Source organism: Xyrauchen texanus, chromosome 3 (assembly GCF_025860055.1).
Source record: "Xyrauchen texanus isolate HMW12.3.18 chromosome 3, RBS_HiC_50CHRs, whole genome shotgun sequence".
Lineage (NCBI taxonomy): Eukaryota > Metazoa > Chordata > Actinopteri > Cypriniformes > Catostomidae > Xyrauchen > Xyrauchen texanus.
In genome coordinates this window covers 52026499-52051686 of record NC_068278.1, presented here as the reverse complement: position 1 = coordinate 52051686, position 25188 = coordinate 52026499, and the positions used below count along the sequence as shown (strand labels likewise).

Here is a 25188-nt window from a genome sequence, read left to right as displayed (position 1 = left end):
AACTACATTTAAATTGCATCTATTTGCAATTGACAGAATTTTAATTTTTGGGTTAACTATCCCTTAACTTTGGAAGTCTAATCAAATGAGTTAAAAATAACACAGCTGATAGGCTATTACTTATGGTTCATTCATCACACTAGAAATAGATAGTCCAAATATTGTGAGATACAGTACTCCACGCTGTCAGAACGATATGGAGCACTGGTATTTAAATGAATGGGAGAAATTGGATAGCCAAATATTGTGATTGAAGAAAAGGAATTCCCACATCACAGGTAAAAGAGCCAATCATATTTTAGATACAGACATTGCCTGTCAGTCATCTCGAAAACGATATGAGCTGAAAAGCACAATCTAAGATACCATTGTTTTTAGACTTAACTACTGATATGAAATATGTTTTTATCATAATATTGACCATCAGTTTTAAAGATTTCAGTTTTTCCCCATTAAAGTAGATAGGAGCTGTACTTTTATGACACTTGTATCCATACAAAACAGATGTCAGGGGACATCCCAAAGATGAATGCAGACTGGAAAGACTTTCCATGAAAGGGCTTTGATGCACTACAGTAAGCTGTCATTTACTGCTCATTCTGGGAAATGTAGTTGGTATTCTATGCTTACAAATAATGTCCACACTGTGCACCCTCAAACTGCAGAATAAACAATATTACTGTTAGTATGCTATTCGGGACATAGCCCAAGACTAACTACTTTATTCTTACTCAAAAGCTGACAGCCTATACTGAAAACAGAAGTGATGTAAAAAACAGATCATCAGAAAAGAGAAACTGAAAGTTTGCTGGGACTGGGAGCACTACGCACACAAACAGAACTCCACCCAAAAGAACTGTGATTCAACTCATTATAAAAGTTCATGATCTCACCCGATCCTGTTCATGTGGCAGCAGACGCACTGGTGGCAGAGAATCCAGAGATACACAACCAGTCCCGTCATTATGAGAACTTCTGCTAACCAAACGGAAGAGCGGGCCTAGCTTTACCACCCGTCCGTGAGCGACGGCCCTCTTCAGGGCCAGCCGGAGCTGCTGGTGAAAAAGGCCTGGCCCCATAGACCCACTACCAGACAGAAAACCAGCAACATCAGCCTGGCATTTCAGAAAGCGTTCAATGCTCTTTAAAGAAGATCCGCCAGGCTCGTGAAGCCCTTCCAAAGAGCGCTTGAGTAGTTTGTTCCAGTCCAGACTAGGTTTTTTGGTGGAGCTGGTGGTGCTGGAACTCACTCCACCTCCTCCCGCCCTGGGCTTCGGGAACGCCAAACGTCCAGGGTTATCGGGGTCCTTGTAAGAGTTAAGCCCTTTGTTGGACACCTTGAGTATAGAGCCATCTTTAACACTGAGCTCAAGGTGCTCCAGAACCGTCTTGCGGTCAAGCCCATGGGACATTGACACAGCATTGCAGATGCGCTCTTCAGACGGCCGTTGCTTTTGCTTTTTTACCTTTTTGATGGCTTCCAAGATCCAGGTGGTGTACAACGGGTTGGCCAGCTTCACCATGGTTGCTGCGATACCACTAGGCCACAGCCCAAAACACTATTACAACCGTTAGGAAGCACCCAGTGGCCTCAGCCCTGGCGCTGCCTTATCGTCCTCCACCTCCTCCTCGTTTTTCGTCTAAGAGGCTATCCTTTGTCCCGGGGTGGTGCAGAAAGTCTCTCTGTGCCTAAGCAGAAGCTGTTAAAGAGGGAGCCGGTCACCATAGCATAGGCTCCCTAAATCCCCCCCCCCCCCAACCTAAAACAGATCCCCTTATCCCAGTAACCCTTCTGCTTGAAGGGTGGACACACCAAAGCAAAGGAGGAAGGTATGCAACAGGCAGACACAGCAATTACTCCAAGAGAAAACAAAATTGCAAAACACTGTTTCCACATAGGCCAGCTGAATAGAGCCTTGGGTGTCTGGTAGAATCCTTAGTTCCAGTGCTTAGTGTTATCCGTTTAGATGGAGCATCTTTGTGAAGAATTAAAAGGAATTGCTTTGGGGACTAAAGCATGGATATCCTTTTCTTCCACTGGGGAAATAAAAACCTTCAAGTGTGAGAATATCATTCAAAAGTCCAGTCCTTCTTCTCAGCTCCTAACTCGGCTGGTATGGGTGGTCCACAACAGATTCCTCAGTCCAGGAAGCAATGCAGGCTCAGGTCTACTAAACCTTCTTTAGAAGCTCCTGCAACATGCACACAAAGACAAAAGGATTAGAGTAAGAATCAAAGTAATAACCACCATTCAACCAATAAATAAATATGTAGCAATGGTGAAGCATAAAAGAAAATTGCAAAAGACACAGAAATGTAAAGAGCAGATGTCACAAACCCTTTAATAAATTACAACATGTCTATGAGCGTCTACTGCACAACAGCAGAGAACTAGAACTTTACAATATGCTTCAGAAATGTGTGACAAGAGCAAGAGCAACAGGCACATTTTCTGCATTTAGACATATGACATACAATCAAACAGGATGCAGTTTAAGTACAAGCTAAAGTAAAAACTACCTTGTCTGCATGGTTGTTACTTTCTAAACAAAATCAAAACAATATGCCACCACAAGACACCCCATAAAAAGCTTAACAGTTCTAAACATTTAAAATAGCTTATTGCGTTTATAACAATACATGACTATTCTGAATAGCCTTATGCTAAGAATGACCTAAGCTTTATATAACATTGATTGAGACTGAGATAAAACAAACACTGTTTATATGCAACCCTGTCTAAAAAAAAAGTCAAAAACATCATAAAATGTCTATTTTGTAATTCAGTGTCTATTATTACTTTAGAATTGTCATGTGGCCACTTATAGTAGGACATTATTTTGAAATTAGGAGTTTATCAAACTGTGGTACAAGAAAAAGCTAGCCAAAAATGTCAACACAAGGCTAGAAGTAAACAAACATATCAACCTTAAACCAAAACAACACAGCTAGCTATCTGTTGCAGCAACAGGACTTGAATTGGAAAATGTAAACAATATTAGGCTACAAACAGCAGTTTGAATGCTTTAACGCTTTTAAATATATGCATTAAGGGTTATTGTGGGTATGACTTGTCTTTCCACACAATGTAAACTAAGAGTATGTTGTAAGCTCCCACGCGATCCAAAACACAGCAACGTGCAGTCTGGACAATGTTGCCTCAATACCGCTCCGTCCCGCTGTTCTCAAACCAGCGCCTGCGATTTAAACACTTAATACTTGACGAATATTTTTCACAGTTTGTTCCAACCTGATATTATGTTAAGAAACACCACGGCCAAACGAAACACACAATGCCCCGTAACCACTGACTACCGCGCTACAGCCGTTAAAAAAGAACACCAAGATTCCTTCCCTCCCTCGCGCCAACGTTTGACAAGGCGCGCGGCCCCAATCTCTGCCACGGATAAGCGTTAGAAAAAAATCCTCACGCGGGATGTTCGACTGCTCATTAGCGCTCCTTCCACCATTTCCTTCCCAGCTAACTGTTAACCATCATCCCTTGCCAACCGGACAGTCTGCGGTAGTGGCGGAGGAGACGCGGCCCGCCGAGGGAAGTAGTTAGGCCTCGGCTAGCTCGCTCACTCCCCCCGATTCCCTCCCCCCTCATTCCCTCTACCTACATTCTCCTTCCCTGAAAGACAGAAGCACGTTCAGTCCAGCTCGGACTAGTAAGCATTTTAAACCTAGCATCTGTTTATGTACTACTCACCGGAATATCGGGTCGAGTGGTAGAGGAGAATGTGCCAGAATGCGTTTGAAACACAGACATCAACAAGCCAGAAAAATGCAGCCAGAGACCAGTGGCTCCAGAGCTGACGCCATCTTTGAGTGAAACAGGAGCTTTGCTGGTGGGGGAGGGGGGGAAACAGTCGGCGCTAGGGAGCGTCTGCATCGTGCGAATCAGAGTCGGAGAGGGATGGGAAAAGAAAGGGACTGCAGCGGGAGGAGACAGAGGGAGGTGGGTGTGTGTGTGTGTGTGTGTGTGTGTGGGGGGGGGGTACGGCTGCATATCTGAAGGGCGAATGTCCGTTGCTTGTGCGTGAAATGGAAGAAAAGGACAGATGGTAAAGCGGAAAAGAAGAAAAGGTGCGCTCTCTCGCACGTAGCGATGTGGCACGCTTAGGGAACGTCTGGATTTTGTTGTCGCGAATTGGTAGCGGTTGGCGAAATCAAAGCAACGGAGTGTGGTTTTAATGTTAGAGGGTATTTTAAGATCAAAGACAGCCCCTATCAACATCTCTCATCGTTGTTCAGCATTGCATTGTAGCCATTATGCTGTTTTCGTGTAAGCTATGAACCACTGGATGATGCCATTTTTTATTTGAAATTTTAATGCAATTGAGTAGGCTAATAATAATAATAATATATATATATATATATATATATATATATATATATATATATATATATATATATATATACTATATATATACATATATGTGTGTGTGTGAGCGCAAAAGCCATTAGTTTTATGAAAAAGCAAATGTTTTTATTTCAGAAACGGGGGACACGCTACATAAACAATATCTGCGCTCTCTCTCTCACTACTAGAGAGGATTATGTAAATTTCCCGCAGTGCTGTATGAGCCCGTGATGACAGGTGACCCGCACACCTTTCCCTTCAGTGTTCCACACGAGGGAGGCAGCGATGTTTTCAATTTAACACCCACTCGGGAAATGTGAATCCGTTGCTATAGTGCCATCAGTAGTCAATAGAATATTTATGATATGACGTAGTTGCATTGTAATTGCTGTAATGTTTGTGCTGCATGAATACTTTAATATTATGAATTCAATGATATTGAGGACATGTCCTAAAATAAAGGATTATTTTTGTTTTGTTTTTTTTGAGGAAAACATGAATGATAATAAGGAAAGATTAGCCTATAATAATTATTTTTAAATAGTTGCAATTTTGTAATATTGGCATTTTATTTGCTCTTCTATTTGCATTTTCTATTCATTATTTATTTAATTTGCCCATCCTAATAACTATGTTGTGACATGTGTGTTCATTTGTTATTAAATGGAACATCATATAGCCAATCAAAGTTCTATTAAAGTAGTTGGGTTTACCTTGTATTTTAAATGTAAAACAAGCCCAATATTTACCGAATCCTTTCATTTCCTTACCTACTCTTAGACTACATGGTAGCAAAAGAGATCAAGTTAACTGTAGTCATACTTTACCACATCACAGTGGATCCCCCGTAGCTCACCTGTAAGATACTCATCCAGAAAGCTTTACATTTAAAATAAGATATTTTTACACAACAGAAGTTAGGAATGTTGCAGTAATTTCTGTAATTTTATGGACATCTGTACACATATGTTATAATGATGAAGGTAACAGCTTTGTGTGGTCAAACGAAATCAAGCTTTATTGTTAAGAAAGAATTGCTCACCAGCTGGATTCATTTAAAGCTCATTCTTCCTCCAGCAACAATTAGCGAAAGATCACAATTAGCCATTGGTGATCATTTTTAATAGCAGCAGTTTTTAAAAATAAATTAAATTACTAGCAATGCCTAGAGATATCACAGAAAAAAAGCCAAAGTAAGCATTTAAATGGATAGTTCACCCAAATATGTCAATTATTTTGTAACTTGTTACTCACCCTAATGCCATCCCAGATATGTATGACTTTCTGTCTTCTGCAGAAAACTGAAAGATTTTTAAAAATCAGCTCTGTAGATCCATTTTATGCAAATAAATGGTGACCAGAACTTTGAAGCTCCAACAAGCACATAAAGGCAGCATAAAAGTTATCCATATGACTCTAATTGTTAAATCCAGATCTTCGTAAGTGAAAGGATAGGTGTGAAACAGATCTATATTAAAGTCCTTTTTTACTATAAATATCCACTTTCATTTCACTTCCACCTTCTTTGTGCATATCACAACCTACTGGGCAGGAAGAAGAATTTAGTGAAAAAGGACTTAAATATTGACCTGTTTCTCACCCACAACTATCATATTGCTTCTGAAGACATGCATTTTACATCTGAAGTCATATGGATTACTTTTATGCTGCCTTTATGTGCTTTTTGGAGTTCTAGCCACCATTCACTTGCATTGTATGGACCTACAGAGCTGAGATATTCTTCTAAAATCATAGTTTGTGTTCAGCAGAAAAAAGAAAGTCATACACATCTGGGATGGCATGAGGGTGAGTAAATGATGAGAGAATTTTCTTTTTTGGGTGAACTATTCTTTTAACAAACCATTAACTACTCCATCCTTCCTTTTTCTTTCTATCTTTCTTTCTTTCTTTCTAGTATAGCTCTCAAAAAGCCTATGCTACCAGAGAAGATGCTCTCAAGAATACAGATCGGTGCATGGAAGGAGTTAGGATTTTGCCTGCCTTTTCTCTTATTTTTGCCTCTCTCTCCTATCTGTAGCTGTTGGGAAGATAGCTTTGCTATTTTAATTACCCTGTAAGATCTTAGTTTGTTTACATGTTGCTAAATGAGAGTTTACTGGCAAGATTAAAATGAGGAAGATACCCAATTGGCTTTGTGAGCTTTGAACTTCCCAAAAAGAGGTTCAGAGTGTGATAAATCTTCAACATACTTCTCACATGGAACCAGACTTGTTTAAATGAAAAGGTCATATTTCTGTAAGGTCTCTAAGAATGTAACATGGCATTTTGACAAAAACATATATTTCTGACTTTTCCCTTGCAATCACCAATCTTATTCTGTTTCAAATTATACTAAACTTTGATGTTAAATATACACCATATGTGCTATGGACATTAATGATCCCTCAAATTGTGTGGCTTATTGAGGAGAGGTGTGTATTCCTTTTCTAAGAGATCTGACTATGACATTGCCTGGTGAACAATGAAATGGGTAACAATCTAGGGATCAGAATGTCATAAAGACTTGGGTGTGGGCTCTTTTGATTTGGGCCAGTAAGGAATAACAAAGCAACCTCCCAGAAATCCTAGCAACCATGCAGAACACCCTATAAACTGTACAACAACACACTAAAAACCATTCAGAACATCTAGCAACCATATTTCAACACACTAACAACTATTAATTGTCACAGTCTGGCCTGACTGTGCCTCCTCTGACTGTCAGTTTGTCTTGTCTGAGAATGTTCCTGTGTTGGTTTGGTCTCTCTATCCCTCCTGTGTTTTGCAGGTGCCATGTGGAGAACGCCAGCTCCGTTACCCAGACAACAGCTTGTTCTCCAATTATCCCATCATTGGTGGCACCTGCTCCCTGTCAACCCACTCCTTTCTTAAGCACCCCTCATGTTGAGTCCTGTGTTGAATCGTTTGTTGTTCATGCTGCCAAATGTTTGTCTCCAGTCAGTTAGTTACTGATCCTGTTATTAACTTCAATTGGTTTCTGGTTTATTTTAGTTTTTCCAAGTTTATCAATCTGTTTCTGTTTTTCCCCCTCATGTTTTTTTTTGTTTGTACTCATTGTTATTGTAAATAAAGCCCATATCCTTGCCTCCCTGTATTTGGGTCCTGCCTTGCTCTCTTAGTCATGACAGAACAATTCAACCAAAAATGGACCCAGCAGAGGCAATGGGCATTTTTTTTTATCCCGCTCCAGCCCGAAAGGAACTGGTCTCTCAAAGTACCACCCAGCTCAACTACACCATGGCCAGCTCCAAGAATGGCTGTGGTTTTGGTGTCTTCGCTATGGAGCTGGTCAGTGAGCCCCACAGGTGGTGCTTTGATGTGACCCGGTTAAATCAGCTTTTCCTTTTGGGCTTCCACTGAGGTGCTAATTGAGAATTTTGTTTTTATCCTTTTGGGATCTGGTGGACGATGTCTGCCATCTTGCAGAGGTGGAGATCATGCTTCAGAGACTGAGTTCCAGATCCAAGGACACCTCCCAGCCCATGCCCTGTTCCCCCAGGCACTTCTCAAGCTTCACATCGCTGTAGGAGGAGGAAGCTTGCGGCTGACCGCCAGGAGGCGGAGGAGCACACTGGTGACCGCCAGGAGGTGAAGGAGCCTGCTGCAGACCACCAGGAGGCGGAGGGGCATGCTGCAGACTGCCAAGAGTCGGAGGGGCTCACTACTTACCACCAGGAGATGGAGAGGCCAACTTGTGACCACCAGAAGGGACCAGGAGACCAGCGCTCATGGACACAGAGGCCGTTCCACAGTCGCTGCTGGCACTCAGGGCCACGGAAGCTGTTCCCAAGCCGTTGCAAGTGCTCACAGCCATGGAGGCTGTTTCCCAGCCACTGCCAGTGCTCAAGGCCACGAAGACCATTCCCCAGTTGCTGCCAGCACCTCCGGTCCAGTTTCCTGCGTGGCCTGTCCTCTGTGGCCGCTCGGCCTGGCCCAGTAAATTAAGCCTACATCCATGCCTCCCTGTGTTTGGGTCCTACCTTGCTCTCTTTGTCGTGACACTAAGGACAACCTGACAACCGCATTGCTAAGCCCTGGCGAATACCTACACCATGGCATTGCAGAGCTGAGTTTTGCATGGACAAGAATCTCACTTTTACTTCAATGAATGTAAAAAATCTAGATTAAAGTGAATATAGAGTGTTATGTGGTCATAAACATGGAATTATGTTAAAAAAAATTAATAGATTAAGTCTAGATAGAATTAGTCATACAATTGACAGTATTAAGTAAATTTCTTCTGAAATTTAATCTGGTGCTGAAAATGAAAACTAATTAGGGCTGTTGATTTAACGTGTTACGTCAGTGCAATTAATTAAACAAATAATCATGTCCCACCGTAATAAGGAATATTCTTACCATTGGGGCAATTCAATCTTGAAGTACTGTTTTTCACATCTGCCACAATAATGTAATGCATTTTAATTATATTTACAATATATGTTATATTTATAATTATTGAAATATAATAATTTAATAATTATATATTGAATTATTGTTATTTGGGGGCTTTCTCTGCAAATGTTAATATATGCAATTTATTGCGATTTATTTATTTTATCTATTATCTGCCCATCCGGCTCGTCATCCACACCCTGCCTCTTAGGGCCATCCTTCAGCCAGGCTCACGAAGGGAGTTGGGCGTGAGAGTGAGAAGAGTTGCATAATTAATAAGTCTCATTTAGTCAGCATTTAGTCAGTGGTGAATAAAGCACACCTGATGGGAATAATGCTTCATCACCATTGTCTTCAAAATGCAGAGCGTACCTCTTCTCGGGGAGCTGGCTTCAAATCTCCATATGGGTACACACTGACATCCTCGCACGCCCAGGACCAGAGCCGGGAAGGTTCGGAGATGGACGAGAAGGTGTGCCGCTGGACCCATCCTCGGACCCCCGGACACGTTGATGAGTTGCCGGGGGAGAACCACTCACGTTGCCACTGATGAGCTAGATGCCTGGCCGCCTTGCCCTCATGCTTGCCGCGGGCTTGGGAAGACAGGCCGCCAGTGATGCCACCGCCCCTCGCGCCGTGGACCTTCCAGGGGAGCGCGAGTGGCCGATTGACACAGCTCGTGCCTGGGCCTTCCTATGGACACTACCCAGCCCTTTCACGGAGCCCCCTTCACTGAGAGGATACGAGATTCCCCCTTTATTATGAATACTATTCTCCCTTGAACACTTTATTACCCTTTTGGACATTTTACGTTTATTATTATTTCCAATAAATGCCTCTCCGAGGCTTGACACCACACCCACTGTGTCTGTCTCTTGCTCACCCTGCCACAGTGGTGGCGAATGCGGGCACTTTTATGGGCAGAGACAGCGCAGTTGGGAACCAACAGTGACGTCACTCTTACTCTCATTCGCCGGTTAGATGGAAAGCCTGGAGTGGGATGGAGAAAACACAAGGACGGCCTCCCAACTACAGAAAAGGGTAAGTGGCACTTAATAAGCATTTGCCCTGTGGCTGGTTGAGGCTGCATTAATTAGAGTTTTTTCTCTGTTCCCACCCAGGTGCGAGTGAGAGGAGGAGCTGGCCCAGAAAGGGATCCCCCATACGTCCACTCCGACCATAGGGCCTGGTTGAGGAAGTAGCATTCCCATGTGGGCAGCGAAAGGATGTGCACCTCTGGCTCTGTACTCCATGATTGGATAGGAGCGTGGGAGTAGGTGCTGATGGGGTGAAGATCTCAGACATGGAGGCAACTGAGATTCATCCTCCGCCACCCAGGTTGAGGCGAATCACTATGCCACCACGAGGACTTTGGGAAGTGCATTGGGAATTAGGCATTCAAAATTGGGGAGAAAAGGGGAAAAAAACACTTTTCTGTGTGACACAAAATAAAATTTAATTTCAGCACACAATCCTCGACCCACACACACACAGCTCCATGTGTCTCTCTTACTGTTGGCCTTTCAGCCCAATGCAGAATGCACATGTCAACTTGGCTGCATGCGTCTCTCTCTCTCTCTCTCTCCGTGTGTCTCTCTGTCTGCGACTCTAGCTATGACTTTATCTCTCACCCACTAACACTGTGATCACCAAGAACTGTGAGAGATAACTGTTCCCATGTGTCCATCCTCGCTCCAAACCGTCTTCGCTCGGCCACGCCCTGACCACCACAAGTGTCTTTATGCATTCATGCATCCATGGCAGTGTGTAGTTATGATGGCATGTACCTTGCAGATGGATTTTTGTTTAGCATTTTCTGCACACCATGCTGGTTTTAATGTCTCTTCAATGGGAGACAGTCTGCACACCTTTATTTCTGTGTGTATGTGTATCTATGTGTTCTACATGGTGGGTGTGTTAGTATCTCACCCCCTCATTTCTGAGTGTGTGTTTAGCATTTTGGTGGATTTATCGGTTAAATTTGATAAATAAAAAAATGCACTGTGTTATAGTCTCATCAGTTAATTTTTCTGTGTGTGTAGGTGGAGTGTATGTTTTGCACTCAAAATGTTTTGAGTTTCACCCTTTTAATTTCTGTGTGTAATTTTTCTGCATTGTGGCTGATTTTTTATTATTACATTTGACAGATAAAAAATTATCTGTGTTATGGTCTTTCCCATTCATTTTCAATGGCCGTTCAATTGTTACCATGAAGACCAATGGTGATGCTTTTTTTATGACACTTAGACTCAGATGTCAAGTGGAGGAAAAGACACCTTGTCTTGTACCACTCTGATAAAGGGAACCATTTTTATTCAATCAGCAAAAGGGATTCCAGTCAAAAATGACGAAGACATATAGGAGGCTAAAGGTAATGTAATTGATATGTTATCATGTTATCCATGAAAAAGTAACTGTATCTGATTACACACATTTAAAAAGGTCATGTAATCAGATTAGAAGTACTTGATTTTTAAAATCTGATTAAATAACACAGATTACATGTAGTCCATTACTAACCAACACTGAATATTAGTCTCCCATTTCTGGTCTGATTTTTTTAAATATAATTAGTTTAACTTAGATTAAAGGCTGCCCCTCCTCCCCAATAGTCATTGTGGAGAATTCTCACAGGGGCAATATCTCCAATTACAGAGGGCAATCAGAACAAGGAAAAAAGTAATGAAACATTGTTGCTCTGGAACACCAGTGGCTATCAGGACAACCAAGAAGAGATTGGAAAGACAGTTGACACCTTGGAAAGATGGCAGACCTGGGGTATAGTGGGTTAGGAAGTGTACCCCCGGGGAAGCCTGGGGGGGGTGAGCACCCCAGTCAGACAGCTACAAGGTTAACGACAACAGGTAATGGACAAACAACAATGAGAAAACAAGAGAGGCAAGATGAATTGCAAGGAGAGATTGCAAGCACCACAATGCACAGTTCAGGAAACTGGTGAGACAGAGGAGCCGAGCCAGGAAGCACCACACAGAGCTCAGGCACTCCATGTGATGCAAACAGATCATCCAGTCATGCAGTCCTGTGCAAGAATGATTAGATGGCCTCAAGCCAGCTAGACAGCTGAGTGGCAGAAGTTTGATGAGGAAGTGGACATGGTGCTGGAAGCAACAGCAAAAGGGGATGCAGAGAGGAGGCTGAACACTATGACAACCACTATTGTGAACATAGCAACTCAGAGGTTTGGTCTAAAGGAGAAAGCAGGAAGCGAGCAATCCTACTTGTGGATTCTGCCATCTGATTCTTCAACATCAGGAAGGAATTTCAGTCTTCAATACATAAGTCAATTCAGGATCATCTCTTTGCTCAGTGTGGAAGGAAAGATGTTTCTTCAATACATCAATACAGGATGATACAGGATTATTGCAGTGATTTCAACCTGAGAGTCTCAGCAGACACAGACTGGAGGTTGGCATTATTACAGGCTGCACCATACCAGCGATGCTGTTTGGTCTGACAATGAATATGCTGGTGAAATCAGTGGAGCCACAATGCAGGGGCCCCAAGTCCAGGACAGGGATTGGCCAGCCAACAATTCAGGCATTTATAGACGATCTAACAGAGTCAGTGCCTAGAGCTAGATGGATCTTGAAGGGGCTGGAGAGATGAACGGGATGGGCCAGAATGAGATTCAAACCAGAGAAAACAAGATCCTTGGTGCTGAAAAAAGTCAAGTCATGGACAGATTTCAGTTCTCCATTGCAGATACACCGATACCAAACATTTCTGAGAAACCAGTCAAAAGCTTGGGGAAGGTAATACAGTAGCCTTAAGGATGTAACATCAGTCAAGAGCACATGTGAGGAGTTGGAAGGGTGGTTGAGGGAAGTGGACAAGTTGAGCCTCCCAGGAAGATTTAATGCAATGATTTACCAGCACAGGATTTTGCCAAGGACCCTGTGGCCACTGCTCATATAGAAGTTTTCAATCTCCACCTTCACTGACCTAGAGAGGAGGATCAGCCGCTACCTAGGGAGATGGTTGGGGCTGCCAAGAAGTCTAAGCAGCACTGCTCTGTATGGAAACACCTGCAAACTTTGACTCCCCTTAAAGTCCATTGAGGAGGAGTTCAAGGTTTTGCAAACGAGGGAGGTGCTGCAATACCGAGAATCAGCCAAGCCAAAGGTCTCTGGTGCAGGGGTAGCAGTCAAGACCAGTAGGAAGTGGAGAGCAGAGGTAGCAGTGGATCAGGCAGAGTCACGACTATGCCATGGAATCCTGGTGGGGGCAGTAGCCAGGAGAAGGGCTGGACAGCACATTTTTTATAACTCCCTGTTATGACAAAGTGCAGGGAAAAGAAAGACGAAAACTGATCCAGGATGAGGTGAGAGTAGCAGTTGAAGAGAAGAGGTCCAGCAGAGCAGTGGGAATGAGGCAGCAATATGCCTGGACGAGATGGGAATAAGGCATGGAGATAAAGATCACATGGTCTGACCTCTGCAGGACCTAACCACACCGTATCAAGTTCCTAGTCCAGGCAGTCTACGATGTCCTCCAGAGACCATCAAATCTGGTGAATTCACCGTAGTGCCCTCTTTGCTCAACGAAGGGGACTCTTGAGCACATCTTGAGCTGTTGCCCAAGGGCACTCGGTGAAGGAAGGTATCAGTGGCGGCACGACCAGGTGCTCAAGATCATAGCAAAGGCCATCTGCAGTGCCATTGTCAGCAGCCAGAAAGAGATCAGCTTCATCAAGGCTGGAGAGAAGCTTGTGGTTAGATTTTCGGGAAATTGCTGCTAGGGCAGAAGCTGAGGCCTGATCAACCTCAGCTGGGTATCCTGGGTGAGGGTGTCTGATGTTCGAAAGACCTGAAACACCCAATGACCTGAGGAAACATCTGCCCTAGCTTAGCATCAGATGATGTTTCACAACAACAAAAAAGGCCTCCTGGCAGCCCACTGTCAGATTTGTAGAAAAACTAATCTCATTCTGAACAGTATTTCACGTTCAGTGAGTTAAGTTTGCATTATATTTACAACAGGTAGAGGAAACTGAGAAATAAACCACATGTTCTTCACAGGGTCATATGACATAGGTCTATAGCAGGAGTCTGGTGTATATTTACAAGGCAGGATACACTGCAGACAACAATGCAACTTCTAAGACCTCTGTGCGTTCCTTCGTAACTTGTTTTGTGATGTCAGGATGAATTTGTTTCTCTAAAAACATTATACATTTGTTGATTGTTATCCTTGTTGTGTTTCATGTACCAAGTATTGTGGACTGTGCATGGCATTTTATATTATATGATTTCTTTCCTCATAAGTGTTCATGTGATGACTAAAATATTATATTATTAATTTAAGACAGCAAGCGCATCGCTTTCCATGAAATATATATTCATAGAAATGTACATGAGATGCTCAGAATATTGAACACTCTAAAACCATGTAAATAAAGGAAGCAATTGTCATTGGACAAAGTTGACAGAGTTTAAAAAAATCTTTGTTGCTTCATTTTAATATGTAATTGTTAAATATGTAAACTCTATATTTGATATATACAAATAATATATAAAGTCATGGCAGGTTGACACTTTAAGTTCAGTTCATTTTCTTAAAATGAAGTGCATTAATTCAACTTAAAAAAAAAATCAGTGCAAAATTCGACCTGTTTGGAAATAAATAGCCACTTTCTCAAAAAGAATACTGTAATTATTTGTCACAAATTGTGTCTTGGACTGTTTTGACAGTGATTGTTTTGAATTTCACTTCCTATCATTGCAATTCCAATTCAACTTTCTGTGGGGCGTTGCCAAATCAATTCAAATTGAACTCATGAAAGGGAGTTAATTCTGAATTTTGCACAACCCTGGAGGGTTGAACCCATGACCCTGACATTGCTAGCACCATACATATTTAAGCAACAGGATCTGGAACCTTTTGCACTTTAACTTGAATTTGAAATGACTACAAGTGTCATAATTGATCATTTGATTTAGTCTCTAATTTCAAAGCTATATACCACAATGTCAAGATGACTGAATTTGGCTCTTTTGTGCTATTTTGTTCAAAAATGTCCTTATTAGCGGTGCTCCCTAAAGCAATAATCATATTTCTTTTGCTTTTACTTAAAAATAAACATACAAAAACACTTTGGTGTGAATCACACTGCACCACTTTAATTGAAATCTCAAAGTATTACTTTTGCTATCTGCTAATACTTTTCTAAGGGGTCAGTATGATTTTCACCTTGTAAACGATAAGATGGGTAAACAAATCCAATAGATTTACATTGAAGGAGGGACCACAGCCAATAAGCATCCATCTAGTAAGTACCCAGAATACCCTAGCAACCACATCGCAATACACTAAAAAACATTCAGAACACCTCAGCAACTTCATAGCAATGCCTTGGCAGCCACCAACAACACTGTATTGTGCAAGCACCATATGCAGTACATTAATTTTGATTTGTCTTTATTCCTCCAGGTTGGAACTAACTTTATTTGTTTAGAGGTTTTACGATTGGACACGAAATGTCCGAGAAATATAGTATTATTTTGCTTGTTAGTGTAACAGCCAGATTCATGTAACACCATAACTGGTTTATGCTACTTTCTCAGCTGTGGCTCTCTGAAATAAGACCCTGCCAGTCTAATCACTATGGAATTGAAGTTTAGAGTCACTGAGAAGTGTCTTTAATTCAATAGTACAAATCCAAATATGATCATATCCTGACAGCAATAGCTGAAATGCATTACTACTGATTGTAGTTATTTATCATTCCTCTCTGTGAGTAAACAAAAAGCTGTAAATACGCAGGCACTGTCTCAAATTAAATCAAATCAGCTTCCACATCACACAGAAACTGAATTACTCAGTTATTGCATTATGTCCAGTTTCCAGGGTGCACAGAGATAGCTTTTTCCTTTATTATAGAAAAATCTGTCCTAAAGCAATAAACCAGACACTTAAGTGTTGCTTGAGGAATATTCCGGGTTCAATACAAGTTAAGCTCAGATCGATGCATTTGTGGCATAATATTGATTACCACAAAAAGTATTCATTTTGACTTGAAGCAATCAAGTTCCTTTTAGTAAAACTCTGGGTTACAGTGAAGCACTTACAATGAAAGTGAATGAGGGCCAATCAGTAAACAATAAATTCTCACTTTTTTAAAAGTATAGTTACAGGGCATAGACTATGTGTTTACATGATTTTAGTGTAATAAAATCACTTACATTTTCTGTGTAAAGTTATATCCAATTTTAAAACTTGGTTGCCAACCCTAAAACAGACGTTAAAAATGGCAGTTCAAACAATACATGTTCAAATGATACATGCGTTTTAAGAGAACAATTATTGCAAGTGCTTTTGTAAAATTATAAGGTTAACATTTCTGTCTTCAAACCCTCCAGAAATTGGCCCCATTCATTCTATTGTAAGTGGCTCAATATAACCTCAATTTCTGCTTTTTTAAAGAAAGGAGAGACGAGTCTATATGATTTTTTTAAGTACTCAACATTATGCAAAAAATGCTGTTGACTGAACTAAACTTGTATTGAACCTGGAGTATTCTTTTAAGATATACAAACTGAACATACAAACTGAATTTCTTGGGTCTAAACAACCAGATCACAGACAAATCACCGGCAATATTCAGAATAGTAGACGATTAAATTTTTTTTCTTAAACTTTCACATTTGGTACCCCCCTCAATCTTGAATATTTGGTTACATGCTTAAGACAGCGGAAACGCACTATTATGTGTTGGAGGCGTGGTGCTTGTGTTTGTTATGCAGGGTTTTGCATTACATTATTGCGTTAATATTGCATAATTATTTGAAAAAACATAATTGTGTTAAATCCCTTGTGAATAGATTTTGCCCCACTTGCAGTGTAGACAGCTTATATATTGGGAGCAATCTAATTTTGTCACATTGTGTTGTGTCAACATGATCACACAGGAAATCGACATGTTGCTGAAAGTGTTATGGCGAAAGTTTCCCATACGGCCAAATTATTAACAAACGCCAAATTGCACTGCCTTGCCAAAAAAAAGAAAAGAAAAAAAAGTTGCCTTTTGAATATAAATAAGCAGATACTTGAGAGCCTATGACTGGATTGTTATTGCAGTGATTAATATGTTTCAGCCGGCAACAGTTATTTTAACCTTAACTGATGCAGTGTGTAACTTCTCATTTCTTAAACAACCATGTTGGAAGACATATCCCGTGGCCATGGAAATGATATTAATGTGTTTCAGAAGGGGCAAATTATTGGCCTGCATCAAGCAAACAAAACATCTAAGGAGATGGCTGAAATGACTGGAATTGGGTTAAGAAATGTCCAATGCATTATTAGAACCTGGAAGGATAGTGGTGAACTCTCAGCTTCGCAGAAGAAATGTGGACAGAAAAAAATCTTGAACGATTGTGATCAGAGATCACTAAAACTCTCAGTAGAACCCACGGCTATGTTTAATAGTGAAAGTAAGATCATTTTCACATGCACAATGTAACGGGATCTTACAGGATTGGGATTAAACAGCTGTGTGGCCACAAGAATGCCAATTGCTAGTGAGGCTAATCAGAAAAAACTACTTCAGTTTGCTAAGCAGCAAAAAGACTGGACTGTGTAGCAATGGAAAAAGGTAATGTGGTCTGATGAGTCCAGAGTTTCCCTATTCCAAAGCTATGGATGCGTCAGAGTGAGAAGGGAAGCACATGAAGCGATGCACCTGTCATGCATAGTGCCCACTCTACAAGCCTCTTGAGGCAGTGTTATGATCTGGGGTTGCTTCAAGTGGTCAGGTCTAGGCACAGCAACATCATGCTGCAATAAAATGAAGTCAGCTGACAACCTGAATGTACTGAATGACCAGTTTATCCCATCAATGGATTTTTTCTTCCCTGACAGCACAGGCATATTCCTGGACGACAATGCCAAGATTCATCGGGCACAAACCAGAGTGGTTCAAGGAGCATAAGGAATCATTTTCCACCACAGAGTCCTGACCTTAACCCTATTGAAAGTCTTTGTGATGTATTGGAGAAGACTGTATGGAGTGGTTTGTCTCTCCCGTCATCAATACAATATCTCGGCCAAAAACGAATGCAACTCTGGACGGAAATAAATGTTGTGACATTGCATAAGGTTGTCGAAACAATGCCATGAAGAATGCACAGTAATTAAAGCTAAAGGCGGTCCAACGAAATATCAGAGTATGCAACTTTGTTTTTTGCTAGGCAGTATACATCAGACGTTATTGCATAGTTTCAACTATGGCCACCTTTCCCTCTACCGCTACTAAGACACTGTTCTGGTCCCGTGGAAGCCAGGAAGTAATCACATTCAGAGGTTCCATTTTCACTCCACTGATGGTTAGGTTTAAGGTAGAGTTAATAAAATATGCATTCCTATTTGACTGTATTACATCATATACAACAAAAAAAAAACTAATTGCTCTTAATGCCTCTCTGTGGACATTTCACCTGGAAACTGAAGCTCACATGTGCGGACAAGTTTAACAAAACGGCTGCCACTGGGGGGCAGTGATTTGAACATTGGTTACTTATTTCAAAGAGTACTTTCAGGAAGAAATACATATTTGTTGAAAAAAGGAATTTGATTACAGTACGTTTGTGTATCATCTCAATTCTTTCCTCTCTCTTCTATATCTATAATGTGGCAAAATCCCCCTTCACAAAACGAACTATAGGCAACAGGCACTAATACTGCACTAACAAACAAAACCTCTCATATGTAGATATTGTCTGCAGCAGCTGTATATCTTGCACAGTTCTCACATGGTCATCTCTGTACGGACTAAACAGTTCATTAATAATGGAGCAGGCAGCATGGGTTCTACATCCTTTTACAGAAGTCTGTCCCAATGGAGACGAGATGAGCACATCCTCCTGTTCATTTCTCAGGCACTCACTCACTCACTCACAGGCCAAGGAATATCATTTGACATAAAGAGAGCACATTTCAAAGAGATAAACAGAGCACAGACTGGCAGCCCTGCTGTTTGAATCCTTTGGGCTGCTGGGAAACTAATGATAGGGGATATAGGCAGCAAACACAAAGTTGGCAAGTTCCTTCCAAACTTGTGTGCTCGATCAACAGTAGAGTAACAGATATTGCTTGTCTGGTTACCACTGTGCCCTTGAGCAAGATTTTTAACCACAAATTGCTCTCGGAGTGTCCCAGCAATCAGTGTACTTCAAGATTGATAAAAACAAATGTGTCAAATAAATGTCAAGTAGGGCTAGAAATACTACTCAAGTAAGCAAATGCAGATGCCAATGCTTGGCCCATGATTTGCAAGATTTGTTATTATTCGGGAAGCCAACTATAAATATTTTGATAGTTTAACTAACTTGGTCTGCAGGATTCTCTTCAAACTGTTTCTCCACCATGATAGTAGTTGACCTGAAAGAGATAACCAAATGTCGAAGAAGACAGTTTATGCTAAAATGCATGCAATAGAGCACAACCATCTGGTTATGGAAGTAAAACTCCCATTAACTAAATACTAAAACTAATTGATTTTCAACAATATGATAAACATTTAAAGAAAGACCTACTGTGAGTTCTGAGGTTGTTCATCGATGGTATATGCCTTTATTGCTTTTATTGTTCAGAAATTGTGTTTAATAGCAGAAATCCTGGTGAACAACAATACTACCCATGGTCCAGCAGAGAGAGATCCACCAATAAGAGAACCATGGCCAACAAAACCCACCAAACAAGTCCAACATTGACCACTCACTTCCATGACGCACTGTTAATGATACAATCAAGTCGTCTTCCTACACCCTCAAACTATATACTGTATATATTGGAATATTTTGCAGTACACTGAAGATATATTGTTTCTACACTTAGAAACAACAACCCAAAATCAAATGTTTGATATATTTTCATAATGTTTTTCGATTACATAATTCGCAATGCATGATGGGACTGTAGTTCATGCCCTCTTGAAAGACGGTAAGAACATAGTCTTACAGCTTTGTCTTTTTGTCTGATTTTCAAATACTTTTTTGCTTCAAATCAAAGTTTGTAATGTTGTAATTCATCTTGAGCTGGTTGAATTGGTTCATGTCTTAGAACTCAATGGGCATGCGAGCGTCAGGACTGGACCCATGAACATTGGATGGTCATGTGGATGGTCATGCATGTGTGCACCATTTACTTGGGGAAGTGATGGCACCAGGATGCTAGGGGAAGACGACAAGGCGGTGGAGGGAGTGTGATGCTCTGGGAAAAGTTCTGCTGGGAAACCTGGGTCCAGCTATTCATGTGGATGGCAATTTGAGAAAGCACTGGGAAACACAGTTAAATTAACGATTAACACAGCCAATGGTCAAAGTGACCATATTATGCTCAGACTGTTATATTTTATTTACTCAAAATGTATATTTAAATATATGTATAATTGTATACAAAATGTATACTATAATAAATCAAATTAAAAGGTATTTATTTTATTTTTTTTTAATTGACTAAAAGCCAGGTTTCCACCATTAAAAACAAGTCAGAGACTCTGTGAAATAATGGTGGCGGACAGTATCTATTGTCTACAAAAAATAATAAAGGGGCATGGACATGAGGTAATGCCAGATAACAAACTGTATAAAAGATGAGGGTCTGGACCAAGAGAGTCAGTTCTCAGCTGACATCTCGGGTTTGTTGGTCTGCTCAATAAACTCTAATCTTTGACACCTGGAACTCCTGACTTCGAGAGTTTTCTTACTGAGAGGTATGACAAGTTTTCGATACTCCATGACAATGTCTTGGTGCCAGATACCAAAGCACACCTTCAGGGGTCTTGTAGAGTCCACGCCTCACTGTTTTGGCGGCACGGGGAGGACCAACAGCATATAAGGCAGATGGTCATAATGTCTTGGCTCATCGTTGTAATTGCGTAGAGTAGCTTTCGAGTCAAGTCAAATGAGTTTCACTGTAGATCTTAGTGCCAAAATAAAAAAAAAAGATTTTTATATTATATTTCTTCAAATGTTTAAAGGGATAGTTCACCTAAAAATCTCCACTTTCACTTTCAGATGTGAAAGTGAAACCAAACATGTGCCGCATGTGACTCTCAGGTGTGAAATTGAAAGTGGAGATTTTTAGTAAAAAAGGACTTACATTTGATCTGTTTCTCACCCACACCTATCATATAGCTTTTGAAGAACTGGATTTAACCACTGGAGTCATATGGTTTACTGTTATGCTGCTTTTGGACCATCAGATTTCTGGGCACCATTCACTTGCATTGAATGGACCAACGGAACTGAGGTATTCTTCTAAAAATCTTCATTTTGGAACGCAATTCATACAAGTCTGAGATGTCATGAGGGTGAGTAAATGATGAGAGAATTTTCATTTTTGGGTGAACTATCCCTTTAAGTCACAGACATTAAGGGTAGCCTAAAACTCAAGCCCAACCTAAACTTTAATGACAGTTGGAAGCAACATTGAAACAGACTTTATATAGATTCTGAATAATTCAACAACATAGCAGATGACACTTGGAAAACGTAAAAGTTTGCTAGCCCAGCTCCTATCAGCATGACACGTTTGACCTCAGATCCCTTTAATCTAGCTATTATATGAGACACTCACCATCAATGTTGCATTAGCTTTCTGTTAAGGATCTAGTTAAAGGATCACATTAGATAGAATAGATATAAAGTGATAAGGGATCTGAAAATGATGCATTATTAACAATAACATATAAAGGAAGACAGAGACAGGCGCTAAAATCTTAGCACAGACGTAGGCGAGAAATGATGAGGCAGAACAAAGTGAAGAACACTGAAGCTTAAAGAGATGGACTCCATTTTCGTTAGTCTCTCTCTCTCTCCAGCTGTCAGCTCGTTTTTTGTGGGGGGTTGCCACGGTGACAAGAGGTCACATGTCTTAAGGGCCTCAATTTGGTCAAAGGAACCCATTGTTCTGGCACTAAGCTGTCTTCACTGGGCCTGCTGGATGGGGGAGATGGGTTTCCCTCTTCACATCCCACAGTAAAAACATTTAGCACAATCATTTTAACCCCAACAGTGGCACATAAACAACTCATATCACCATGAGTGGTTTATGCTATGCTTTTAGGGGAGCACATTTACACCAAGAGTCAATGCAAGTCTATATTTAAATACATTATTTGTCTAATCAGTATCAATTAATTGATTTATTATAAACGCCAGTTGGGTGAAAGGGCAAATTATAAATCAAACGCATGATGTACACATCATAAAGTCACGTCAGTCAATTTCTCACCGTTCAAAACTTTAGGAAAATTACAGCTACAATATCAAAGTCAAATTACAGCCATACTATGAGACCAAGGCATGAACTCTCACAGTTTTTGTCTTGTCTCATAGACTCGTGTGGTCGTCTTATACTCACTTATTCCACAAGATGGCAGTATTCAATAACTACAGTAAAATAATATGAAATTGCCCTAGAGCTAATCAGATTTAACGTTTAATGAAGTTTTACATGCTTTGAAATAACAACAGAAAATCTTCAGCTGCATTGGGAGAAACTAAATGTGCACTGAAGTGATCAACCATATATACACCATATGTGTAAGGAATTTGAAGTCTGACTACAGGACATAAATATTTAAACGCTGTTGTGGTGCATCCCTCCCATAGCTACACTCTAGCAGCATAACTGAAGACTGATTTGTGAAATATACAATGCACATAAAATAAAGACGTGTTAGATGCTACAGTAAATATTTGAGTGTTGACATTTTTGTGAATTATCCCATTATGTGATATTACTATGATATTGTAAAAGTAAATAATTTACTGAATTTCATCCAAAAAGGTAATTTTCCCTCTGAATTTCTTGAAATGGCTTTAGAAACAGTACAATTATGGTGCAATTCAACAACTGTCAAAACAGCCCCAGTTTAAACCTCACTTTGTGAATTAGGTTTATGTTTCAATTTAACTTGGATACTCAAATTGATGTGAAGGCTCATATCAGTTTACAAAGTACACTTCAATGAGAGTACTTTGTTTCTGTAACCTGCCGACAACATGTCCAAAACATTATCACAACCCAACAATCAAAAGAGAAATAAGAAGTGACATGTTTCTTAAAGAAAATACAGAAAAGGAAAAGAAAATATATTTTTAATATTATTATCAAGACAATTAAGCACATTTCCAGGAACAATTCTCAATACCGCAACTGTAATATGAACAAATCCCATTCACATTATATACATGTAATAGGAAAAAGATATACATTGATAAGCCAAAACATTATGACCACCTGCTGTGTTCCACCAAAACAGCACCGACCCCCGAGGCGGCACAAAGACATTAGCAGCAGATCCTTCAAGTCCTGTAAGTTGTGAAGTGGAGCCACAATGGATCAGACTTGTTGGTCCAGCACATCCCACAGATGCTTAAGCGGATTGAAATCTGGGGGATTTGGAGGCCAAGGCAACACCTTGAACTCTTCCTCATGTTCCTCTAACCATTCTCGAACAATGTGTGCAGAGTGGCAGGGCGCATTATACTGCTGAAAGAGGCCACTGCCATCAGGGAATACCATTGCCATGAAGGGATGTACCTGGTCTGCAGAGATGTTTAGGTAGATGGCACGTGGCAAATTTACGTCCACATGAATGGCCAGACCCAGGCTTTTCCAGCAGAACATTTCCAAATGCATGTCTTCCCACAGTGCATCCTGGTGCCATCACTTCCCCAGGTTAACGGCACAGAAGTCCATGTGATGTAAAAGAAAATGGGACTCATCGGACCAGGCAAGTTTCTTTCACTGCTCCAAGGTCCAGTTCTGGCCCTTGCGTGCCCATTGTAGGCACCTTCGATGGTTGACAGTGGTCTTCATGGGAACTCAGACAAGTTTGCGGGGTGCAGTGCACATTGTGTTGTGATACATTCCTCCGGTAACCATCATTAAACTTTTCTGTGATTTGTGCCCGTTCTGTCGGTTCGGACCAGATGGGATAGCCTTCATTGCCCTAGCACATCGATGAGCCATGGGTGCCCAACACCCCGTCGTCGGATTGTGATTTGTCCCTCCTTGGACCACCAAAAGCCTTGCCGTTTCAGTGATGTTCTGACCCAGTCATCTGGCCATAACAATTAGGCCTTGGTCAAAGTCGTTCAGGTCTTTACGCCTACCCATTTCGCCTACAATCAACACGTCGACTACAAGAATTGATTGTTTACTTACCAACTAATCTACACAGACCTTGACAAGTGGCCTTGTTTGGAGATGAATAACATTATTCACTTCACCTGTGAGTTTTCATGTTTTGGCTCATCTGTGTATTTCATCTTATTTCAAACTATTATGGTAGTTTTTGTTGTGCTGCTTTTAATTTATGTGGATTCTAATTTAAATATGACCGTATTTTATTTAGATTTTATTGAGATAACATTCAGGTAATAAGAAATTGTGGTAAAATTGTCACAATTGAGAAACTGGCCACACTTATAAACACACTAATCCTAGGTATGGCCTCCCTTTGCTCTCAAAACAGCCCAAATGGCATGGATTCCACTAGATGTTGGAAACATTCCTTTGAGATTCTGGTCCACGTTGACATGATTGCCTCACAAGATTTCTCAACTGTACATTCATGCTGCATATCTCCCACTCTCCCACATCCCAAAGGTGTTCTGTTGGATTCAGATCCAGTGACTGGGAAGGCCACTGAAGAACAGTGAACTCATTGTAATGTTTATTAAAACAGTTTGAGGTGACCTTTGCTTTGTGACATGGTGCATTATGAGATGGGTAAATTGTGGCCATGAAGGGATGCACATGGTTAGCAACAATACTCAAATAGGCTGTGGCATACAAGCGATTATTTATTAGTATTAGCCGGCCCAAAGTGTGCCAAGAAAACATTCCCCACACCACCAGCCTGATGACAAAAGGAAGGTTGGGTCCATGGATTCATGCTGTTGGCGCCAAATCCGGACCCTTTAATCTGTGTGCCTCAGCAGAAATCGAGACCAGGCTACTTTTTCCAGTCTTCAACTGTCCAGTTATGGTGAGCCTAGGCCCACTGCATGCCTCAACTTTTTGTTCTTGGCTGAAAGAAGTGGAACCCGACCTGGTTTTCTGCTGTCATAGCCCATCCGCCTCGAGGTTCAACATGTTGTGCAGATGCTATTCTGCTCACTTCAGTTGTACAAAGTGGATATCTGAGTTATAGTAGCCTTTTTGTCAGCTCGAATCGGTCAAGCCATTCTCCGTTGACCTCTCTCTTCAACAAGACGTTTCCATCTGTAGAACTGCCACTCACTGGATGTTTTTAGCACCATTTGGAGTGAACTCTAGAACAGGGATGGGCAACTCTGATGGGGGCGAGGGCCAACATTTTTTTTCCTTTCTAACAAGGGGCCGGATTACAAATCCGCACTCTAACAAGAGTT

At 41.0% G+C, this 25188-nt stretch overlaps 1 protein-coding gene across 1 annotated transcript in view; it reads right to left on the bottom strand.

The window, feature by feature from the left end:
- The window catches only part of LOC127625881 (histone acetyltransferase KAT6A-like), a 60004-nt gene extending 56172 nt beyond the window's left edge, over positions 1 to 3832 (bottom strand). Inside the window, exons 1-2 of the mRNA XM_052101324.1 lie at positions 3713 to 3832; positions 894 to 2192 (exon numbers count right to left, since the gene is read on the bottom strand). Coding sequence (XP_051957284.1) covers positions 894 to 1523 — 630 coding nt within the window. The 5' untranslated portion in view covers positions 1524 to 2192; positions 3713 to 3832. The remainder of the gene's footprint in view (positions 1 to 893; positions 2193 to 3712) is intronic.
- Positions 3833 to 25188: the final 21356 nt, after the last annotated feature.